Source organism: Mya arenaria, chromosome 6, assembly GCF_026914265.1.
Source record: "Mya arenaria isolate MELC-2E11 chromosome 6, ASM2691426v1".
NCBI lineage: Eukaryota > Metazoa > Mollusca > Bivalvia > Myida > Myidae > Mya > Mya arenaria.
In genome coordinates, this window is record NC_069127.1 from 1,588,590 (window position 1) to 1,614,229 (window position 25,640).

General features: G+C 40.8%; 4 protein-coding genes across 7 annotated transcripts; 3 read left to right on the top strand and 1 right to left on the bottom strand.

The window, feature by feature from the left end:
• Window positions 1–230: 230 nt before the first annotated feature.
• Window positions 231–25,640, bottom strand: LOC128236792 (transmembrane channel-like protein 2-B). Its single transcript, XM_052951902.1, has 21 exons — window positions 25,161–25,640; window positions 23,861–23,972; window positions 23,339–23,461; window positions 22,631–22,694; window positions 22,439–22,505; window positions 22,149–22,255; window positions 21,408–21,455; window positions 20,837–20,941; window positions 20,538–20,627; window positions 20,180–20,313; window positions 18,794–18,944; window positions 18,517–18,566; window positions 13,092–13,245; window positions 12,614–12,723; window positions 12,250–12,337; window positions 11,637–11,798; window positions 11,298–11,453; window positions 11,030–11,148; window positions 10,668–10,823; window positions 1,293–1,423; window positions 231–924 (listed from the first exon to the last, which is right to left on the bottom strand). Exons 1-21 carry the CDS (start codon window positions 25,252–25,254, stop codon window positions 794–796), a joined length of 2,352 nt encoding a protein of 783 aa, XP_052807862.1. The 5' UTR covers window positions 25,255–25,640; the 3' UTR covers window positions 231–793.
• On the top strand, window positions 3,341–4,192 carry LOC128237440 (heavy metal-binding protein HIP-like). Its single transcript, XM_052952984.1, has one exon. It carries the CDS (start codon window positions 3,378–3,380, stop codon window positions 4,134–4,136), a length of 759 nt encoding a protein of 252 aa, XP_052808944.1. The 5' UTR covers window positions 3,341–3,377; the 3' UTR covers window positions 4,137–4,192.
• On the top strand, window positions 6,202–7,182 carry LOC128237439 (heavy metal-binding protein HIP-like). The gene has a single exon (XM_052952983.1). It carries the CDS (start codon window positions 6,269–6,271, stop codon window positions 7,130–7,132), a length of 864 nt encoding a protein of 287 aa, XP_052808943.1. The 5' UTR covers window positions 6,202–6,268; the 3' UTR covers window positions 7,133–7,182.
• LOC128237437 (uncharacterized) lies at window positions 14,207–18,095 on the top strand. 4 transcript variants are annotated; one of them, XM_052952979.1, is made up of 2 exons: window positions 14,207–14,287; window positions 16,448–18,095. In XM_052952979.1, the coding sequence occupies exon 2, from the start codon at window positions 16,519–16,521 to the stop codon at window positions 17,998–18,000; it is 1,482 nt and encodes a 493-aa protein (XP_052808939.1). In that variant the 5' UTR covers window positions 14,207–14,287; window positions 16,448–16,518; the 3' UTR covers window positions 18,001–18,095. The 4 variants fall into 4 exon arrangements, with proteins under 4 accessions (XP_052808939.1, XP_052808937.1, XP_052808938.1 ...); XM_052952977.1 differs by lacking the exon at window positions 14,207–14,287 and adding an exon at window positions 15,194–15,443; XM_052952978.1 differs by lacking the exon at window positions 14,207–14,287 and adding an exon at window positions 15,194–15,338.

Genomic DNA, 25,640 nt, shown 5'->3' on the forward strand with positions numbered 1-25,640 from the left:
TTTAACTGTTTAAGATTTTAAAAATGAAAACCGTTTAGTATTACTTTTTCATATCCCCACATCAAATCGCCGCCAATATGATATTTTGTGTTGACACGTGAATAGAGCGGGCATATTTTGGTATTCATGCAGAGGACATGTCGCCATCATGCCCTTCATACACCTTTTTTGGTACGAAATCACGGCCTTGTGACAAATACGTGGATATATAGAGCGATTTATTGCACATATATTCATTGAGTTTCATAAAAGAAGGTATCACAAAAAAGGTAAAACATAAATAACATCACAAATACAACAAAAATGACAATACCGACACCCTGCCTACCTTTGGTGCCCAATGTGTAGAGATAGTGGGGCTGTATAATCAACGCATGTTTCGTACGATCGCTTTTCTTAGTCGATATTACTAGTAAGTTATTACATTCGTACGATCGCTTTTCTTAGTCGATATTACTAGTAAGTTATTACAATGTATATCAAACTTTTCGATTGGTATTTTAAGCAATGATTATTTGAATCTGCGTGTAACGCTTTCAAATTAATTTTTAACTACCACATAATTTTCAATTGAAATTCTTGATCATACGCAATTCTATGGAACGCTATCTGATAAGATGGCCCCACTATCCGTCCACCTTGCCAGACTGTTGATATTGCAAGGGGTACGTGCATTGTGTTACTTTTTTAACAAACAAGTATCAAAATATCGCTAAGTACAACAAGATCGATTAGAAGCCATGAGCGGGCACGCAGTCTCAAACTATAATGACGCCTGTCGTGTGTGTCCAGTTTAGAGGCTCTGCTCCTCCTGTATAGGGCGGTGGTGGTCGGACTTGGCCGAGGCCCGACGGAGGCGCGGCCCGGGTGTGGACATGGGCGTGGTTATCGTATCTTGGGAACTGTACCGGCTTAACATGCCACCTGAAATACACAGGGTACCTATAATGATGCTCCACATCGACACTGTAAGGTTAGAGGTGATTCGGTATAGGGATACTATAACGCGAAAATTCAGTGCGCATTGATCAAGGAAAATATCTTTCTAACGGATCCTCGTTGGCGACAACCATGTGTTCAAGGTGAAGCTTATGCTTAATGCCTTCGTATTGTCAATATATTTGTTGAAGAAAAAACAACCACAAAACCCCGAAACTATAAGAACTGCTTTGAAGTGACATGTCAGAGAAGCATTGTACAAATTTTGGAAAAAGGTCGAATCAAAACACCAATATATTTAACACATACAGAGCACGAAAACCGTCACTTGGTAGCCCAATGGCTCAACATACCGGACATGGCCCTGCCTGTGGCGAAGATCCGCCTTTTCTCCACCCGTCGTTCAAACTTCAACTGCCGTCTCAGCTCCCCGATAAGCCGCTTGTAAGAGGACGCCTTCACTTTGAAGAAGATCGCCACCAGGCTGCAAAACAAAGGGAAATGATCTTACTTCATATTCTTAAAGTTCTTCCTTGTATTTAAGGGAGCATTCTCGGCTTTGGGAGTTCGAGTTTAATGCTAAGGAATACAAAGATAACTATTATTGCCCAAACCACCCAATAGAAATAAATACTGACGAAAGGGAAACATCAAGCTTTAAAGAAACTTCCAACCATCTACATTTTTCAAATCAAAGACAGTTGAAAACATTCGTTTTAATGTTGGCATTGTGTTTATATCGAACACATCACCCTCTCAGAGAACCTATGTACCATGCTGTACTTGATATGGTCCCCAGCTTTAGACCCAGAATACCTGGGTTCGAATCCTGCTTCCGGCATTATTGTTTTTATAATTTACGTCTTTTTTCGTTACTGGGTATATCTATGCAGCCATTTCATACCACATTGATGTGATTCTCGAAAGCTTCAGAAAAGTTTAACATTTAACTTCATAAAAAGCAGCTTATGCACCATTAAACACTTTTATGAAAGCAATTAGAGTTTAAAAACGAGAAGTGAGCCGTAACTACACTTTTAAACATGGCTATAATGGTTAAGATAGCAAACTTTCTTTGTAATATCATAATACAACCTGATATTTTAATAGAGATATGAATGAATTTAAATTAAACTGGCAGATAGAAGCGATAGTGCAATAGGAGGATTTTTTTCATTAAGACAATGAAACATAAATGTAATTGCCCTATACACATGTACATGTTTTGTCTTTCATACTGTCCAACTAAGGGCTTACAAATAGTGCGATATCTGCACCGGCATCTTGGGCTGCAATTTTACAGTTTAGAATTAAATCATTGTTATTCTTTTCAATATTGTTAAATCCAAGATTGACAAAGTAGAGAAAGAAAAACGTTGTTATTTATTTCCACTCACGCCAAATTAAGTGTTAAGTCAACTAATAAACGTCATAAACGAGACTATTAATCAAAATGCTGGTGCCCGTTTTACATTATGTAGTGACATGATATTAGAAACTCTCAGCATCCTTCATTCAGAGGCTTAAGGCACAATGCAATTACAAATGGGAATGCAAATATAATGGAAACTTTACTCTTATAGCATAATGGTTTATTTTCAAAACCTAAAAGAGTAGGCACAACTAAACAGGAGAACCAAGACAGCCTTAGATTGTTGTTGCGATAACTAATAAAGCCCACGCCATAAATATTTCCGGCCCAAATGGAAAACAAATACATTCTCCAGAACAAATCTGTACAAAATCTTCTAGTGGGGCAAATTCTAATCACAATAATATTTTTCACAAGCGACGGACCCCTACCAACTACAACATAAGAACCCCTGCTTATTCTACTGACCAAGTCTTAAAACTACTTCTGGTGCCAGACAAGAAAACTTTTTCAAATTGATTTATTGTATAATTCGATATAGAAAATAATCATCTAACTCGATTAATTACGCAGATTGGATGGGTTTCGTTTCAATACACCAAGTTGTTGCTGAGATATTAACTTACGTGTGCTTACATATAAAACCTAAACCAGAATTTATAAGTTGAATAATGAAGGGCCATAATTTGTATTATATGCGAGATAGAGTTATGCCACTTGATTGATTACGTAGAGTGGATAGATGGGAATAGTTGTCTAAAAGTTCCAATGCAATACCTGAAGTATTTACTGAGATATAACATAAATGTGCTTAACCAAGGCTTGATGCCAATGGCGACGCCATGGAGAGCAGTTTAGCTCTCCTTATAATTCGAACAGTCGAGCTAATAATGTTTAAACATTGATAGTGACCTAATAAGTATCAAATGTTCACATGTTAAGGATTGGAATCTTTCTAAATAGAAAGTGCATACACTGATTAGATAACTTACAACGCGATAAGGAACGTTGTATTGGACAACTAATTCAATATGTATAACAGACAGCTAGAGGGATTGAACTGATCATGACGTTCACAATACTGGTGTTGTTTGTTAACGTGTTTGTGTTTGCAAACCAAGTTGAAGCGAAGAAGGAACTACTGTCCGGTTTAGAGAGCTCCGACCTTCGTGAAATACTTGAAGATATTTTCAATCGTCTAGATGAAAAAGACAGGGAACTAGTGGAATATGGAAGAGTGAATGCACTGCAGCAGCAACGGATACAGGAACTTGAGAATCAACTGAACTCAATAAACAAAGACTGTGACCTGAAACCTGCGACGAAACAAGTGCTAAAACCGCCCATGAAACAGTTAAAACCTGACGGTGTCGAGCGTAAATCACGTCAAAACGAACTCGAACATCCGGTAGCATTCTATGCGACTCTAACAAACCACACGTTCCATATAGGCACCGGACAACCAATTATATTCGATCGCGTCGTGACAAACGTTGGACAGGCGTACAATCACGTTCTAGGTGCGTTCATCGCTCCTGTGTCAGGTGTTTACGTCTTCTCAGTGACGCTGTTTGCTATGCCGGGCCACACAACAGCATACAACGTGATGAAGAACGACGTGTTTATCAGCCGAATGTACCTGAAGGCGCCTAGTGGTAACTACGAGACGGCCGCACAGACGTTTATCCTGCAATTGGACAAGGGAGATGATGTAAACGTCCAGAACGTGAGCCCAGATGAGGCGATACATGGATATAACTACTCCACATTTTCCGGCTTTCTACTTCAGCAAACCTTCGGTAACCCAGCTGCAGTTATCGGTTAATGAATGATTCTGCCGTTGTTATGTAACATTACAATTAAATGTAGCCGACATTACAAGTTTCTGTTTTTCGATGAGTAGCACAATTCCATAAATGGGTCCAATTTTTATCTAAAAGCACAATGGGTTATGTGTTTTGAAAAAGAAAAACAAGGGGTCCTCTGTCCGAAACCAAGGGGCCTAATTTGAGTTATTAAAACCGGGAATTCTCTTGTTTCAGATCAGGTTTCTTTTGTTTATTTGATAAAAGTCTGTTTTGATCTCCCCTGACCCCAGGAGCACTTGTTGAACTTAGTCGATGACTATATATATGGCATTTTGAATAAATGCACTTTTTCATTCAATCAACGTGTTTGTTTTTCCCTTCGCCCATACTAGTTCGCCTTACACTGATTTTGTCCTACCACCTTGACCAACATATAATTATATATACTGTAAGATTAAGCACGTATACACTCTATTTGCTTAAATATTCTCTTAGTTTTAATTAGTTTAGCCCGATCGTAAGGAGGTAACTAGAATGACTTGTCGTAGCTAATTGAAATAATCGGTACTGTTGTCAATTTTGCCATGGTATGAGAAAATTGCTTGCCGTGGGAGTCGAACCTTGGACCTAGCAAAACTCGCTTGAAAATAGAAACAAAGAACAGTTGAATAGTTATAAAAAAGAGTATGTCTTTTCATCTTTTTTCTCTCTTTTGACCATCAGTTTTCATGTTGACAACAGATAATAATGATTAAATTGATAATTGTCTTTGCAATTTTGAAAACCAAAAATAAGGAACATAAAATATTCCTATACACTGTACACTACACATAGTGGAACGTCTGGTTGACAAAAGTTATTACACTGCACTCCTTTGTATAAATAAAACAAGACATATATCGATAGTCCGTCGATTTGTTTCGATATCGCTTCTGCTCTGTATCGCAATATATCGACTTATCGATATCATCCTACATCCCTACAGAGTTGTCAAACTCTCTAAATTAGGAGGTCGGTTGTTTAAAGATTCAATCAAACACATTGTTGGTAGCAGTTGAAAGGTTTAAGTGTAAATGACAAGAAAAAGAACAGTTTTTGCAATATTTTAAGTACAAATCGTTCTAGGCTATGAAATGTGTGGTCATGTATACCTGCCTGAATAGTGTGTTTGTTTAAGGCAAAAGTTAAAAAAAAAACATCACAGATTTTTCTGTTAGATGTTTTTTTTAAATTTCTATCCCAAGCTTGTTTGCAATGTATGGGCACCAGAGTCACTCATCGCCCTGGCGTGGTAAAAATTGAGAATCTGTAGAGAGTAAAGAAGGCCTTTCGTTATAGGTCTATAACCTTGAGTTGATGATAAGAGTAGATGATGTCAACGTTCAGAAACGTATGATCCTTGCACATAAAACTTCAACTTCAATGCTTAGGACAAACAAAGTGCCATATTTTGCATAATATGAAAGGTAGAGCTGTCTTACTTGACTTTTTTATTAGTTTGATGGCTGGGAAAGTGTGTTTAAAGTAACATGTTGTTACCGACATGTTACACAGTTCTTGCAAAGACTTCAGAAACGCGAACTAGAGGAACCAAATACCTTGAATGAATTTGAGATTCAGGAACACAAGAGCAACACACTGTTAATGAACTTCAACAATAACGGATACAGCAACTGGAGATTCAACTCGAATTAATTAACAACAACTGTTAACTGAAACTCACAAAGGAAAAAAGGGTCTAAACCTCGAATCAAACTGCTCAAACCTGATGCTCGGGAAATTGTTGTATGGCTTAAAGCTATTCAAATTGAACTATACCATCAGAAAGCTTTCTTCGCGACTCTCTCCAACCACATGTACTATTTTGGATCAGGACAGCCGATAGGTTTGGGCCGAGTTGTGACAAACGTAGGGCAGATATACACTCACATTCTGGAGGCGGTTCTCACTCCAGTAGCCGGGTCTGACGTCTGTTCGGTTTTCGATCTTTCCGTGTTGTAAATTGATAGTGAATGTCCTTATATAAAGGGTGTGGCAATCTTATCTACTAACTGAACTATATTAGCACGGGCCAAATTATTATTTAATTGGGACAACGTGATAAGGAGCTGTTGACAGTAAAACTTCGAGACAGGTCGAATGACTGAAAATGGCTACCATACTTGATATCCTAGTTGTGTTTATTAACGTGTTTGTTTACGTGAATCAAGTTGATGCTACGAAGGAACTACTATCGCGGATAGATAGCCCCGAGATTCGTGAAATCCTGGTAGGCATTCTAGATCGCCTGGACGAAAAAGACAGGGAACAAGCAGAGCAGCTACAGGAAGTAGCGGAACAACGCAGAGTAAATGACCTTCAGATACACGAGCTAGCGGAACAACGCAGAATAAATGACTTTCAGATACATGAGCTAGCGGAACAACGCCGGCTGAATGAACTACAACAATTGCAGATACAGGAACTAGAGAATCAACTCAAACATATAAACAACAACTGTCATCTGCAACCAGCGATAAAACATCCCGTGAAACAGTTCAAACGTCGTGACGGGTCGTATAAAGGTGTACAGCGTACATCACGTCAAGTCGAACTTGAACATCCGGTGGCATTCTTCGCTACTCTAACCAACCACACGTTCCACATCGGCGCCGGACAATCAATCAAATTCGACAACGTCGTAACAAACGTTGGACAGGCATACAATCACGTCCTGGGCGCGTTCCTCGCCCCCGTGTCTGGCATTTACGTTTTCTCCGTGACGCTGTTCGCCTACCCCGGCCACACAACCGAACACGACATAATGAAAAACAACGTGTTTATCAGCCGATTGTACATGCAAGCACCCAGTGGATACGAAACAGCTTCTCAGACGTTCATCCTGCAGCTGGACAAGGGAGATGACGTCAACGTCCTCAATATGCTGTCAGACAAAGCGATACATGGAGGGCACTACTCCACATTTGCCGGCTTCCTACTTCAACAAACATACCCAGCTGCTGTCATCGGATAGTCAATTTTAGCGCCATTGTGATGTAACATTGCAATAAATTATGGCCAATACTACTCATTTTGTTTTTAGTCTTGGTGTAAAACAATTAAAGAATGGATCTACTTTTGTTTCCTTCTGCAGAATGTCCTACGAGAGGAATTGATCTGCCGATATTAGGAGCACAAGGTCTACCTACATGAGGAGCACAAGGTCTACCTACATGAGGAGTACAAGGTCTACCTACATAGGGAGCACAAGGTATACCTACATGAAGAGCACAAGGTCTACCTACATGAGGAGTACAAGGTCTACCTACATAGGGAGCACAAGGTATACCTACATGAGAAGTACAAGGTCTACCTACATGAGGAGGAGTACAAGGTCTATCTACATACGGAGCACAAGGTCCACCTACATGAGGAGCACAAGGTCTACCTACATGAGGAGTACAAGGTCTACGTACATAGGGAGCACAAGGTATACCTTCATGATGAGTACAAGGTCCACCTACATGAGGAGAACAAGGTCCATTTACATGAGGAGCTCAAGGTCCACCTACATGAGGAGTACAAGGTCTACCTACATGAGGAGGACAAGGTCTACCTACATGAGGAACACAAGGTCCACCTACATGAGGAGCACAAGGTCTACCTACATGAGGAACACAAGGTCCACCTACATGAGGAGCACAAGGTCTACCTACATGAGGAGAACAAGGTCTACCTACATGAGTAGCACAAGGTCTACCTACATGAGGAGAACAAGGTCTACCTACATGAGTAGCACAAGGTCCACCTACATGAGGAGAACAAGGTCCATTTACATGAGGAGCTCAAGGTCCACCTACATGAGGAGTACAAGGTCTACCTACATGAGGAGGACAAGGTCTACCTACATGAGGAGCTCAAGGTCCACCTACATGAGGAGTACAAGGTCTACCTACATGAGGAGGACAAGGTCTACCTACATGAGGAACACAAGGTCAACCTACATGAGGAGCACAAGGTCTACCTACATGAGGAACACAAGGTCCACCTACATGAGGAGCACAAGGTCTACCTACATGAGGAGAACAAGGTCTACCTACATGAGTAGCACAAGGTCTACCTACCTAGGAAGCACAAGGTCTACCTACATGAGGAGCACAAGGTCTACCTACATGAGGAGCACAAGGTCTACCTACATGAGGAGCACAAGGTCTACCTACATGAGGAGCACAAGGTCTACCTACATGAGGAGCACAAGGTCTACCTACATGAGTAGCACAAGGTCTACCTACATGAGGAGCACAAGGTCTACCTACATGAGGAGGACAAGGTCTACCTACATGAGGAGGACAAGGTCTACCTACATGAGGAGGACAAGGTCTACCTACATGAGTAGCACAAGGTCTACCTACATAGGAAGCACAAGGTCTACCTACATAGGAAGCACAAGGTCTACCTACATGAGGAGGACAAGGTCTACCTACATAGGAAGCACAAGGTCTACCTACATAGGAAGCACAAGGTCTACCTACATGAGGAGGACAAGGTCTACCTACATGAGGAGGACAAGGTCTACCTACATGAGGAGGACAAGGTCTACCTACATGAGTAGCACAAGGTCTACCTACATGAGGAGCACAAGGTCTACCTACATGAGGAGGACAAGGTCTACCTACATAGGGAGCACAAGGTATACCTACATGAAGAGCACAAGGTCTACCTACATGAGGAGGACAAGGTCCACCTACATGAGGAGCACAAGGTCTACCTACATGAGGAGCACAAGGAGGAGTACAAGGTCAACCTACATGAGTAGCACAAGGTCTACCTACATAGGAAGCACAAGGTCTACCTACATGAAGAGCACAAGGTCTACCTACATGAGGAGTACAAGGTCTACCTACATAGGGAGCACAAGGTATACCTACATGAGGAGAACAAGGTCCATTTATATGAGGAGCACAAGGTCCACCTACATGAGGAGTACAAGGTCTACCTACATGAGGAGGACAAGGTCTACCTACATGAGGAGCACAAGGTCTACCTACATGAGGAGTACAAGGTCTACCTACATGAGGAGCACATGGTCTACCTACATGAGGAGCACAAGGTCTACCTACATGAGGAGCACAAGGTCTACCTACATGAGGAGTACAAGGTCTACCTACATGAGGAGCACATGGTCTACCTACATGAGGAGCACAAGGTCTACCTACATGAGGAGCACAAGGTATACCTACATGATGAGCACATGGTCTACCTACATGAGTAGCACAAGGTCTACCTACATAGGAAGCACAAGGTATACCTACATGAGGAGTACAAGGTCTACCTACATGAGGAGGACAAGGTCTACCTACATGAGGAGCACAAGGTCCACCTACATGAGGAGCACAAGGTCTACCTACATGAGGAGCACAAGGTCTACCTACATGAGGAGCACAAGGTATACCTACATGATGAGCACATGGTCTACCTACATGAGAAGCACAAGGTCTACCTACATAGGAAGCACAAGGTATACCTACATGAGGAGTACAAGGTCTACCTACATGAGGAGGACAAGGTCTACCTACATGAGGAGCACAAGGTCCACCTACATGAGGAGCACAAGGTCTACCTACATGAGGAGCACAAGGTCCACCTACATGAGGAGCACAAGGTCCACCTACATGAGGAGCACAAGGTCCACCTACATGAGGAGCACAAGGTCCACCTACATGAGGAGCACAAGGTCTACCTACATGAGGAGCACAAGGTCTACCTACATGAGGAGCACAAGGTCCACCTACATGAGGAGCACAAGGTCTACCTACATAGGAAGCACAAGGTATACCTACATGAGGAGAACAAGGTCTACCTACATGAGGAGTACAAGGTCTACCTACATAGGGAGCACAAGGTATACCTACATGAGGAGAACAAGGTCTACCTACATAGGGAGCACAAGGTATACCTACATGAGGAGAACAAGGTCTACCTACATAGGGAGCACAAGGTATACCTACATGAAGAGCACAAGGTCTACCTACATGAGGAGTACAAGGTCTACCTACATAGGGAGCACAAGGTATACCTACATGAGGAGAACAAGGTCCATTTATATGAGGAGCACAAGGTCCACCTACATGAGGAGTACAAGGTCTACCTACATGAGGAGGACAAGGTCTACCTACATGAGGAGCACAAGGTCCACCTACATGAGGAGCACAAGGTCTACCTACATAGGGAGCACAAGGTTTACTTACATGAGTAGCACAAGGTTTACCTACATAGGGAGCACAACGTATACCTACATGAGGAGCACAAGGTCTACCTACATGAGGAGCACAAGGTATACCTACATGATGAGCACATGGTCTACCTACATGAGAAGCACAAGGTCTACCTACAGGAGGAGAACAAGGTCCACCTACATGAGGAGCACATGGTCTACCTACATGAGGAGCACAAGGTCAACCTACATGAGGAGTACAAGGTCTACCTACATGAGAAGCACAAGGTCTACCTACATGAGGAGCACAAGGTATAGTGACTATACCTTTATAAGGAGCAAAAGGTCAACCTACATGAGGAGTATAAGAATGGGAACGAAGACAGAAGGCGTGCCAAGGTAAGTTAGCGTGTCGTCCAGCCATTCCGGAAGTTCCCCCACCAGCTCCCGGATCACATGGTAAGGCCGATCATACACCCGGAATGGGCCGCACTCGCTCGACGGCTGGAACCTGGTAACAAAGTACACCGGTAAACAAGACACATCCTCTTTAATTTAAGCTCTTAGTTTTAGAAAATCCAAATGCTTTTGATAAGGATGAAGTTCAACGGAATAATTAAACCCTTCTGTATCGTTGAAATATACCATTTCTTTTATTTTTCTTGTACAAACCAACTCTCAGTGTGTTTAAAGTGCCAAAGCCCTTAAACAACGTACTCGATAACGGCGTATGCCATTGGAAAAAGGCTGATGAAGAGCATGAGGAGGAGGACGGCGAGGTAGAAGTTGCCGGTGCTCGAGGCCCGGAACAGCTGCTGGGGAGGCACCATCGACACCTGTATCATGTAAAACACACATGTTATTACTAGTTAACGCACGCCAATGTAAAAGTTACCGGTGCCGGAAAAATCTACACGGGAGACACCAGCGACTGATGTCACAACACGTGCAAACCCAAAGTAAAGCCATCTGCTTATACTCATACCTTGGCGAGGAAGTATCTGAAGTAGAAGAGCATAACGAGTTTGATGGCTCCTACGGCTGCAAGGAGGGGACAGAAGTAGAGGCCCAGCCAGACAAGTCCCTGTCCATACACTGCGTCCAGTATACTAGACACGATATCGAACCGGCTATACCCGATCTGCAATAACATCAACATCAACCAGTGTAGCTAAGTGCCCGATTCTTGTGATATTGCACTTCGCGAACAATCAAATAATTGATATTGCAAGTACTTGTGTACTTAATTCGAAAATCGCATTACTCATGCGCAAACATGCTTATTTAAAACGATTGAAAACAGTTTAGAATGATAATCACGTACTGTCTTGCAGGAACATCGGACGACGAGAGCTCTGCCGAGATTGAGGATCGAGCCGAGAGCAATAACGATGCCAAGGTCAACCAGTACGACCTTGAATACTTCCTCTCCCACCTCGTTCTCCCAGCAGCACGACACGTTACCCTGCCCGGCCTCAACCTGCAACTGTATATTCCGTACCGTTGACGGATTTTTTTCAGATAACTTAAACATGTATACCCTACTTGGATAACGATACCGGGCCACAACCCGCAGCAATTTATATTCTGTATGAGCACTGCTGCCGCGTTTTATCAGATTACTTGAACGCCACATACCTTACCAGATCGAACTATCTTTCCGGGCCTCAACCTGACACAACATGGTTGTTTCTCATAGCAGGAGCACAGCTAACCAATTACGGTGTAGGTACATGCCCGCTGTGCACCCCACCCCCAACCACACCTCGTTCACTCCGCAGTGCCTGAACATATCGAGTAACTAGCTTGGAAGAATGGGTGACAAGTTTGCAAATTTGCATATTTTGTACATTGTTCGTCGTATATGCGAGTTATCTTTATAATACATTTGACGGACGCTTGGTTTATATTGAACTGTTGGAATTTCAGCACGATACCTGCGTTGAATTGGCCGTGCAATCGTCTGTCACTTCATACAGCGACGTCACAAACACCAGTAAACTGGCGATATAAAACACTGTCGTCCTGAAACACATTAAATAGAAGATTTGCAGGCCTCTGGGCAAAATTGAAGACAATGTTTTCAACATATAGCATAACATAATACACATTGTCTAAAACATTTACTAATTATTAACGCGCTGCTATATGTTAATGTCGGTATACTAGATGGATACCTGTACGAATAGATGTCCACGAAGACTAAGTGACCGAGATGTCCTACAAAGTCCATTATATACTACATTAATTATATTTGTGGTTGAACGACTAATATTAGGTTGATCGAATAAACCAATGTACCTGGCGAGTGTAAGTTTTGTCTCTGTCCGGGGATGCAAACCCTCGAGGCGGACCAGCTGCTGGAAGATGAGCGGAACCAGGAACTTGAGTCCCGCGACCACCACCGTCAACTGTACATAAACATAGAGGCCGGTTATAGCCGTGCGCCGTTTGTAATGTTCGGGCGAGTTATATAAAAGTAAAAGTTAACCTATTTCAACTCGCCCAACCATAACAAAACACAGTAGTGTACTCTGAACCTGCTTCCAAAGTAACTGAAATGTAATTCACTTCAGAAAGTGTACGCAATGAAGCTAAATGGTTCCTAATTCAATTATACCATGCATTACTTAAGAACGTAAAGAATTATTAGTATTATTTATTAAATTGGACATTTATTTCAAATAATAAGATAAATAGTACCTACAAGGCACTTTATCAGTAAATCATATACTGACGTTTAAGAGAAAGCAACACGACACAGTACACGTTAGGCTACCTGATACTTTTGGAAGAGGTCCTTGAGACCATCGGAGGCGGAGTCCGGAAGAATATTGTCTGCGTCGGCTACTTCGTAGATAAGGAGACCGCTTCCCACCAATAGAGCAAGTACCACAATGTTACTGACAAGCCGTCCAAGCCAGCGCATACACCTGACATATTTACCAGATTAGAGAAATGAATACGTCCGTCAATGCCAATGCAAACATGGCGCTTACCACACAAGTAATATGCACACCTCTGTCCCTGCCATCAAGCACACCTGACGTATACCCCACCAGCGCGCACACCTGACATTTACCACACCAGCGCGCGCACCTAACGTATACCCCACCAGCGCGCACACCTAACGTATACCACACCATCGCGCACACCTAACGTATACCACACCATCGCGCACGCCTGATGTATACCACACCCGCGCGCACACCTAACGTATACCCCACCAGCGCGCACACCTGACGTATACCACACCATCGCGCACACCTGACGTTTACCATGCCAGCGCGCACACCTGACGTATACCACACCATCGCGCACACCTGACGTTTACCATGCCAGCGCGAACAGCTGACGTATACAACTCCAGAATCATGACTGACTGGGTTAACACCTTAACGCCCATTTGGTCGTATTTAACGAACGAACAGATCTCTCGTGCTAACAAGGTTGGGTCTCACCCAATATATTGCTTTCTCACAGAAAGAAACAATGGTATTATACATATTATATACTTTTATAATGGGATCCGTTATAAGGTGTGTGGGAATGGGTGGTTGTATATTGAAGAATACGTCGTGTATTTAAAATCACGAATGTTTTTTATAGCTGAAATTATTTCAATTTTATTTTGTAGCGTGCATAATAGTTTATTGCAGCAACTCACTATAATAGACCATCTCTGCCCAATAAATAAAGAAGCTTAATACACGAAATACAGTGCACAAAATACTTCGATTTGCCCATTTGAAGCAAACCTTTAACATAGGTAAGACGTTTACTTGAAATAAAACACAATAACATTACAATATATTGTCCGCGTAGCGCATGCGCTTTTAAACAATGCGATCCGGTTTCGATTCCCGACCTCGTCGCGCATGTGAGTTTGTTTGCAGGTCATCGGCGAGCCGGACAAGTGGATTTTCTCCGGGTTTTCCGATTCCCCGACACCAACGTGCCAACGAGAATGTCTGTGTCAGTTAATATTACTTCATTCACTATCATTGTAAGGCCTTTTAGTTTATATTGTTTGTTTAACGAACCGCCATGATTGATTTGTTCGCAGGAGGAAATAAAATAAAAAATAAAATTTCCAAATCTTGTTTTATCTTTTGGAAGGAAATGAAACATTAGTTTATCAGCTAATTATTAAAAATTCAATAATTTAAACACCAAACAGGGTTGAATCTTACCACCAGTACTTTAAAAAACAATAGTTTTCTTCCTATCACTGAACAATAACTGCCTGAATGGTGTTCACATTATTAAATCTTAACAGCAGTTCAATTTTGATCATTATTATTCAGTTTTATTTAAATTATCACATGATAGTCAATACTGACTAGATACTGTTTACAATCATAACACTGTTTGCTTGTGTTAAAAATATCGGAGACAATATCATTTTCATTTATTTTAACAAATAAATTTACTGTTTTGCTGTCCGAGAAATGGCTTAACTGTAACCAATCAGCCATGTTTCTTCGAGCGTTGTTGTCCAATCAATCGTCTGGATACAAAAATCAGCGCTTACGATTGGATGACTTATAGACGACTGGCTATAGAAACGATGAAAAGTTTATGTGGACGGAATTGTCTTTTTTCCCGACGTTTTGTTTTAATCGACGGGCAAAATTCGGAGCGGAGGAAATAAAAAAAGTTTGGGATTTCCATTTTTTTCTGAAATCGCGTTTTTTGATCGGCGGGTTTGTTAAACGGACAATAAGAAAACAGTGGCCTAAAATGAATAAAGTTTAAACTTATATTACAAATCACCAATTGGAAATCGATATAAGATTACTGCTCACTCACTATACTGAAAACATTTAAGTGAATAAATACTTCACACAGGCGATAACAATCTGACTCACCCGTGGGGAAAACCTTCCAGTTATTTTTACATATGTGACTTAATACTCCCGGATCAAATGATAAGGGTTTTAACGTTCATATATAATAGAAAAAAAATACGAGTATATCTCCATTTCAAAATACATTGTGTATGTGTAAACTGAAACTTTAAAAGGTAATCTTCCATGTAAACTGTTTACAAAAGAATGTATTATGGATCAATGGCAATACAATAGTGGATATTGACTGATTCTGACATTTCAAAATTGGAATATGCAAGGCAAGTACTATACTCACTTTTATAAAACTTTATTAACCCAGAACGGTAGGGATACGCCAAAAATCATTGTGTGATGATAAAATAAATGTTCCAAATCGGAGGTCGTATTACCATTCTGCGTGCATGATTGTGACGTCATCCATTGTTCTTTTTTGTAATGTTTTTGTACTCTATATGGTTTATTTTTACCAACTTCCAAAATTTAAAGAATGATATGCCCGATATTTTTATCATGGACTTTCATTGTTCGGAAAAAGGACAGACAGTAAAAAAAAAATAGTATGGTGTGATTAACAAAGAATTAAGCTTAAGACGTGTGTTGACAACTTTTTTTTTCTTGTAAATGCTAATTGTGTAAAATAATGCAGAAAAGAAAAATAACTTTAAAACCCGTTTTTATTTAGGTTAAATTAATACAAATATTTCACACAAAAAAAATCCGTATTAAGCGATCAGTGCACATATGCGCAACGATAACACATTTTGCACTTGTTATATATCCGTAGAAGTTTAATTTTAAAGATGATTATTCTAAAACCTAACCAAAATAAGTAATTAAAATTAAGTAATTAAAATTATATGTAAATAAGCGCAATATTATTTTGATTTGCCTAAGGGATATTTCATAGGATTAGTTATTTTTCAATGGATGTGAAAGTATCCAATAAGTTTACAATTGCGCTTTGAAATTGATGATTTAGACCTCGTTGTTGACATGATTTTAAGTAAGTGAGACGACCAAAACTTTCCATTATGTCAGCCAAAAAACCCCATCATCGGCAATGCGTGCCTCGGACTGTTCTTTCTCCGACATAATGGACAGTCTTTGGCCACTCACCCTTACTTACGCATACAGACCAGACCATTCGAAGAAATCGTATCCAACATGAAATCTGTTAGCAATTTAGAATCGTTTAAAACTATTTTATTTTACAAAAAAAATAGCGGACCAATGAAACAATTTGGTACTTTTTTTAATATCAAAAGTTTATCAATCATTTCAGACACTGACGAGCACGAGACTTTGTCTCTGCGGGTCTGTCGGGTGTTGAATCAAATTGGGTACAGCGCAGACATGGTGCAGGCGCGCCGGAAGTCGTACCGGGCTCGCGACAACAGCCGGAACTCACATGGCGGGGACGTGGCGCGCATCACCGCCGGCAGCAAGTCTGAAGGCTTCTCATTGTGTTTTGAAAGTGACTATGACCGACTTAACATATACAAAAGCGTATTATGTATTTGTGGGCAATGTGGCTGCCAAAATCAAACGTCAGAAATGGACACAATTTTTAAACTCCATGGTGAAAAGTGTCATCCAGGACATTTTAATCTGAGGTTGTTACGAGTAGGAAGCCGATGTCACAAAACCGTAGAAAGAGCAATAACATGCTTCGAGGGCGAAATATACGTGTCAAGTGAGAAATTTACGGATGCACTTCAACAAGAGTTAACGTTTGATATCAATGGCGGCTGGAAGCGTTGCACCAGGACGGGCCCGGCCTTGCCCTCTACACGTGGCCTCTATTCCAGGGATGACGTGTTCGCCTTCCGTTGTCCCTGCCAGCGACACCTACTCCGGGTGTGGGAGGACAGGCGCCGAAGATTCGGATGGCCGGGCCAAGAACTGATAGCAGCTGTCTTGGCCGAAGAGGCGGACATCGCACCGGTTAGCTGCCCCAATAGTGAAAACAAGGCTATGGAGTGGCGAGTGTGCTTTATTCAAGGGGAGCGGCTTCTAACAGACAGTTTTAGCGAAACCGTATACAAGTTGTATATTCTTCTGAAAATGATTCATAAACATGTATTTAAACCTATTTGTAATGGCCTGTCATCTTATGTTATGAAAAATATAACATTTTGGATGGCAGAAGACAATCCGAATGAGACTTTTACAAACGAAAACATTGTTCACGTTTTATGGCTAAGCTTACATATGCTCCATAAGGCAATCAAAACCAGCAATCTCCCTTACTACATGATTCCTTCCAGAAATCTTCTGGCTGGCAAACTAACTCCAAATGAGCACAGAAATCTACTGGAAGTAATCGAAATCAGCATGAATGACATACCCAGACTAATCCAACACTTGCCCAAACTATCTGCCTCATTCAAGGTACCCACACAAGTTTTATTGGAGGAGAGTCGCGCGCGGGATGACCTGGAAACCCTGGAGTTGCTCCGACAGGATATCATATCCGCCTACTGGCGGCCGGACCTCCAGCGTGAGGAGGTGGACGTTCTCTGCTGGGCGGACGCCCGATACAGGAATAGTCGCCTTAAGATGTACGACATAGTGTGGCCGGAGTGGTGCTGCCAGTTCCGCCCAGAAGTGCAGGTCGACCTGGCATCTGTTCTCCACCCGGCCACAGACGACCAGGACGCATTCAAAGAGAGATACATGCAGTTTGCGGAGAGTTACTATGACATCATATGGCCACATATGAAGCCGTCCATTGAGGCCGAGCAACATGACCTCGATACTGACAGCATTCCCCGACAGAAAATCATCACTATCATGGCTATCTTACGCCTCAAGATCGAACAGGCATTGTCTTAGAGACAGTCTACTTTCTGTGAATCTGTCTGGTTAATATTTATTTATTTTCATAAACTCATTCTATGATTTTACTGTAACTGTCAAATGTTGAAACATTTTTTCCAAACTCTTGTAATAAATATAATAAATACAATTACTGTATGTAGAGGTGGATTTTGGTACATTTTCTTGATACACTACTTCACTAAATGAATCGTATCTCATTACAGTATGACGACACAGTTTGGGCCCACAACAAATTAACAACAATAAAAACTTCATTTCTGTACACAATGGGCATATATATAAGTAGGGATGGAAGCGAATATCCGAGTATCCGGATATAATATAAAGTTGATTAAAAACTAAGTCATGGACGCTCTTCACATGTTATATCCAACGACGTAAAGACATATCAGAATAATTTATTTTATTTTATTTTGAAACTTGACATTCAGATAATAGTCTACGATCTTTTGTACCCTTAACGTCTAACGGGAACATGCGGTATACATATGGAGAAAAAAAAACACTTACTTTTTACACATGTCGACCTTTTGTGATGTTTTCTCATCTCGAACCATTTCCTGAAAACCGTCAATTCAGTATAAATAATAACAGTTGTCTGCATTTATAAACCTTAAGAAATAAACAATGATAACAATTTATAATATGTATGCACTGATACAACACTTACCTGCCATTCGTTGGGATATTAAACTTAATAGAAATGAAAACAATAGTATATATAATCAAACTCGCATACAACAGATCCCTTTCTATACACCTGTCCTTCTACAAGGTTCTAGCATACTTTGATTTCAGTCCGCAGCGAGGTCCGCTGGTCGATGACGGCCTGCCGGCTGCTGACCGAGTAGTCCCAGACCGCAAGCACCCGCCAGCTGTAACTGAACTCATTGCCTTTGTCGTCTGCTAGCTTGCTTCTTCGGTATCGCACTATCATACTGTCGGAAATAGTCAGTTAAACAAAATAAAGTAAACTATTTTGTGCGTATTGAAAATAAATGCGTCTAGATATGTGATATTTCGTGGTTGTCATGGATATGCGCGCAGTGACTCAGATTATGTTAATAGTCAAATCGTGTTTGAAATAGTTCTGAGTAGAGTGCAGCATTATTTATTGAATGGAGTGTGAAAACCTTTTTATGGTGCAATTTGAAGCGAGAAATAATTGATTTGGATTCTAAACATCCCCACAAGACAAAGTTTCCATGATGCTACAGACGACATTCTTCAACTAGGGTGGTAATTGTGTGATTACAATAAAAAAGGAGTTCCATTCGGGTACTTGTTTTATCTTTGCCCGTGGGCAAGATAAGAATTTCTAGCATGGTCAAATTTTTGGATCTACTTTCTCCCACCTCAGATAAGAAAATACAATAATAAAACCATTCTAGATGTTCTTATCTTGCCCACGGGCGAGAATAAACTGCCCGTATGGAACTCCTTTTTACATTGTAATTACCTCCCTTGTTGAAGACTGTCGTCTGTAGCATCATGAAAACCTTGTCTTGTGGCAATATTTAGAACGCTTATCAATTATTTCTCGCTTCAAATGTCACCATAAAACAGTTTTCACGCACCTTTCCAGAAATAATGCTTCACTCTCTTTAGAACTATTTAAAGACTGATTTGACTATTAACATAATCTGAATCACTGCGCGCATATCCGTGACAACCACGAATTACCGCATATCCATACGCAATTATTTCCACTTGGCACAAAAGGGTTTCAGCAAAAAATACATTTTTACTTAATTTTGTTAAACTGAGGTGGGAGAAAAGGCATCTACCATAGCCGCTCATGTCTTTTAGGAAACTATAAATTTCAAAAGCATACTCGTTTATTAGTATTTTGAAGCACTTTTGTTAAAAAACAAATGCATCCAAAGCTATAAAAAGTATTTTTCATTTTAGCTTGAGACGCTCTCCGAAGTTGATAAATACATATAGCTCCTAATACATTTAGCGGCAAGATGGTCGTTTCATCAAAGTCCTAGTTCCAACTGTGCAGTACTACTACTACGTGAAAACATTCCTTGAGATTCTTCTTGAAATGGCCCTCATTCATCTCATTTAATTGTATGTTATATCAACTTGTTTGGAATGCTTAAAACTCAGCTAAAATACTCTAGTGGTACGTAAGCTAACATTGCTTCCAGTTAAAGATAGTACGTACATGGACACGATGGCGAGGAATGCGAGCATGTTTGAGGAGATCCACGTGAGTAAGTAAGCTAGCGGCATGTTGTAGCGGAATCCAAGGGTCTCCCCGTATAACCCGTAAAACACCAGGCTGCTAGACAGCTCGCCCTACAACACAAACACAGTGAACAAGTAGGCACGCGGCGTGTTGTAGCAGAATGCAAGGGTCTCCCCGTAAACCCGTAAAACACCAGGCTGCTAGACAGCTCGCCCTACAACACAAACACAGTGAACAAGTAGGCCAGCGGCATGTTGTAGCGGAATCCAAGGGTATGTCCGTTTAACCCGTAAAACACCAGGCTGCTAGACAGCTCGCCCTACAACACAAGCACAGTGAACAAGTAGGCCAGCGGCATGTTGTAGCGGAATCCAAGGGTCTCCCCGTATAACCCGTAAAACACCAGGCTGCTAGACAGCTCGCCCTACAACATAAACACAGTGAACAAGTAGGCCAGCGGCATGTTGTAGCGGAATCCAAGGGTCTCCCCGTATATCCCGTAAAACACCAGGCTCCTAGACAGCTCGCCCTACAACACAAACACAGTGAACAAGTAGGCCAGCGGCATGTTGTAGCGGAATCCAAGGGTCTCCCCGTATAACCCGTAAAACACCAGGCTGCTAGACAGCTTGCCCTACAACACAAACACAGTGAACAAGTAGGCCAGCGGCATGTTGTAGCGGAATCCAAGGGTCTCCCGTATAACCCGTAAAACACCAGGCTGCTAGACAGCTCGCCCTACAACACAAACATACATGGAACAAAAAGGCAAGCGGCATGTGGTAGCGGAACGGCCCACCAGGCTGCTAGATAGCTCGCCCTACAGCACAAATATACAGTGAATAAGCAGGTCAGCGGCATGTTAAATTTGTTTTTCCCGTAGAATCTCCCCGTACATCACATAAAAACACCACACTGGCCAGCTAACCCAGCACAGTGCGATCACCTTGGGGCTTTGACCCGGTTTATACTGGTTATTAGCCATTGAAATCAAAAGTTAAGTATATATGCGAATACAAACGGAGTTATTCAGAAATCGAACAAATGCTAGAATCAGTTTAACATTGAAGGAAATTTCGTTACAACTTGTGTAATGAAAGCAAAAGGGGCGACGTTGCTATATATGTTCATCAGTCCGCGACGGTATATAACACATTTGATATCAAGAAACCAAACAGCCTCAACATCAAAACTCTATACTTACAAAGTGGCCGCCATATGTAACGTTACTTCGGAAATTGCCGTCTACAACCTGTGCAATGATAAAACAACATAATTAAACAAAATGAGATGCAAGCATTTAAACAATATGAGCAGCTAAAGCAGCTAACAATTATGCTCGTTCGTTTTTTTCCAAACAATTAATACATGCCAAATATTTAGTCAGAGTTATGGGTAAAGCTGCATTTTTGCACATTATCATACGGTATGTTTTTCACCTTTGTTAAAGCTGCAATCTCACAGATTGAACGTTATGACAACTTTTTTTTGTCTTTGAACAAGCTTATTTTTGCGAATATCCATGGAAACTAGTTAAATAAGACTGCTGACAAAAAATAGATTGCAGATTTTTATATTTAAGTTCAAAAATTGATGATTTATGCATATTTCTTAAACCGTTAGTAACGGTTTAAGCTATAAAACATTTATTTTCGAACGGAAATATGAAAATCTGCGATTTGATATTTTATCAGCAATCTTATATCATTGGTTTGCAGATATTTACGCAAAGATTTGCTCTTTCGAAGACAAAAAATAAAAAAGGTTGTAAAATTTATAAATCTGTAAGAGTGTAGCTTTAAGATACAACCTGTAGGTCAATGCTATTCTACAATTCATGGAAAGCGTCAAACTGGCCCTATGATGTCACTGTTGTTTTACAGAATGAATTATATATATGCTTGTCTCGAATCGAAAAATGTGCTATAATACGTATGTCACGTACTTCCGGTGCCGTGAGGGTGGCGAGAAGCGGCACGGCCATAAGCAGGTTGATGTACACCAGAGTCCGTACGAACCGGAAGTATGAGGATACGTTACTCCCGAAATACGCTGAAACCAGAACCAGGCAAGAAAAACACCGTTTAAAGCGAACATATACTTCGGTCATCGATAAAGTTTATAAAAACTTGTTTTACTACTTATATAGAAATCAATGAGTATTCGTGTCAGTTTTAAAGGGAAAACGTGGACATTTATTGCGTATACTTCATCATATAAAGCCTCTTATAATACCTGTTATTTGTGTGATGGCGCCTTCAAACAACTGGTAATTCCTGTAAAGTTTACTTGCTCCCTCTTTCTGAAGAGAAAAACAGTACTACGAAAATATGAGACTAAACCTTATCTTTAAAATGTTCATGTAAAAGGCCAGCATTCAATTCATTCAGACCTTCTCATGTTCCATAAAGGGCCGCCTGTACGCACCTTATGGGCTCGCTTGCTGCCGACCTGTCGCCCCTTCAAGTTCCGGTCTCCGCTCCGCAGTAGTCTGAAAAAGAAACATTCATGTATAAGGAAATGATAAAAGTGAAAAAAAGTATTTAAATGAAAATCAGCGTTTTGTTAATGCTGTGAATCAATTTGCCGGGTTGAATAAAGAATCGCCATACGAGAAAATCATTCACATTCATGTAGGTGTAAAGATCCCGACCGCTTTTACCGCGGGGGCTTGAACCCATCTATTCAACGAACGAACAATGGAATATAGTAAGATAAAGAAGTTCAGCTCCATTTTTAGTGAGCATCAAAAATTGAATGAAATGGTTTACCTTCAAAATCAAATTTACTTTTTCTAAAACAGGTATGATGTGTTTTATTCGTCTACTTAGAGCAAGGACTCAATAAGCACATCATTATATAAATATAAGCAGATATTGAATTCTTGCATTAAGATGACATTTAATTACCCACTTAAACTGACCAATTTTATTAAAAGCTCTTCGTTTCGAACAAAAACTACTTGGAAATATAAATTCGAAAAAGCAATTGTAAGAATTGTAATTGTGCATTGGAAAAGATGTCAACATCGTTGAGTATTTTCTAAGAAAGAAGTCGTATGTTTAAGGATATGTGTCTATTCCATCCATAACATGTAAATGTAACATCATACAGCCAAATACCAGCGGTATGTACTTATGTATGTCAAGTTTCCTGGCCATAGACAGGGGTGTAGTGTTGAGTTGATTAAGGAGGGCGTCCGCCTCCTCTGTGCCGCGCCGCTGTAACGCCGTGTACACATCCGCTTCTGCGTCATACCTGAAACGTCGGATGGAGGTGTGCATCTTAAACTATCAATACAGTCGAACCCCGTTGGTTCGAACTCGCTTGGCTCGAATTCCTTGTTGGCTCGAACTAGATATAAGGACCGATTTATTTACACTGAAGGTAAACAATTCCGCTTGGCTCGAATATTTCGAGGCTCGAGGTATTTTTGCCGGTCCCAGGGAGTTCGAGCCATCGGAGTTCGGCTGATTTTCATCAATCGGTATTTACCTCCGTGAATCATTAATCAATTTCAATTAAATCCACCAGTTTTGCTAAATCAGGTAAATGCAGACATTTCAGAAATAATTGGAAGGGCTGAAGATACGAATGCATGAAGATGTTCGATTAATTTTAATTCATAAACTTAATAATAACATGCAGGCAACTCACTCCTTGTCAAGGAAGGCGTACTGCAGCCGGAATCGCAGCTCTTCTATGTCAGACTCGGGGTCGCCCTCCGCCGGGGGAGCCGTTGGCTGCGAAGGCAGGTCACTAGCTGTGCCTGTGGAGCACCCGAGCGACAGACATTAATACGCTACACGGGTTTATTCAGTAATTTGCACCCCAATTATAAAACTGTACAAATTCCAAATAGTTTGGAATAGATTGTTTGAAGAAATTTATTGTGGAAGAATAGTTTTGAACACATCACGTATACCCTGATACGTGTATATGGTAACCGAAATAGACGTAAAATAAATAATGATTATTCAAAACTGATTACTAATTCATATGAATTACGCAATGTCTGTTAAGTTGTTTTTTTCGTTTTTTTAATTGATTTGCAAGAATGTGATTTTTCGAGGTCTGATTTTACTATCAAGTCAAAGGGTCTTCGTGTAGAGGAGGGTATGTAAAACATATGCCGACAACGTCTTTACTCACACTTTTTTGGCCATTAAACGAGGCAAGTAAAGCCATTTCCCGTCCGATCTCAGTTAAAAAAGAACAAGTAATACAGTACGAGATTTTCTTCAAAAATGTCTTCTTACAGACCGAGGCGTGAATGCGAGAAGGTTTAAAATGACATTAAATTAAGAAGCAGATAGAACCTTTTCGCTTTCACCCCTCGAGACGTAAGAAGCCGTTTCGCTAGGACGGACACCAATTTTGTCCGAGGCGAAGCCGAGGATCAAATTGGCGTTCGTCCTAGCGAAACGGTATCCTGCTATGCAGTTTTGAAAGTTTTATTCTAAAAATGGACCCTAAATGGCCCTGAGCCAATAAACGAATACACACGAAATTGGCCCCTTCTGTGACACCAGTGCAATTAGCAGGAGATGCACAGCAGGGGATTATTATGCCAAACGTTCCTTACACTAGGCCTTTAAGAAGACTGCTCTGATGGGGGTACAGTCGTATAAAAATACAAACTGACATAAGTAGTAATCAAGCAGTTCTCTTTTAAATGATAGCAATGTTATAATTATTGGGTCACGAGGAATCAAATTTAACTATCGATCGCCAATGCTGAAACAATTAACAAGATTGTGATCAACTGGATGCCTTAAGTAACTTAAGCTTAAACACAAACAAATGTAATGATATACAATGTATTTGAATCAGAATTAAATGTATTAAAGCTTGATCATAGGTCATCTATGAACAATAAATCTAAATGGACTTGGCAACGAAAACAAATACTTTAATTACTGGTAAAGACAATGGATACAGAAAAGGAAGGACTTACCATAGCCTAGGTTGATGTACGTTTGTTCGGATAAGTCACTGAAGTCATCCGCAATCAGGGCCGAGTTCTCGTCCGGCCCTTCCATGGTTGCCATGGGCTACTAATTTCCAGAGGGATTCATTCACGAGCGGTAACACGGATCTTCAAATTTCGATGGAACAAGTTCCTTACTAGAAAACAAGGTTTATGTTATGTCCTATTTTCCTCCACAGAAATCACACAATTACTGTCAACAGCAATCGTACAATTCAAAGGGCTTACACCTTGTGTTTTATTCACATCTGTTAAAAGTACCTTAAGGTCAGATAGCTGTTGACAAGAACTGGAGTTCCACTGTATTTCACTGTTCAGAACATTGTAAAGTCCTTGCACCCAGAACTACCACGAACACTTTAATTCAGCCTCACTAACTATTAATACTTCCTGTAGCACACATATCCAGCTATCACTTTCTACCCTACGACGCTGATAACAGACAAG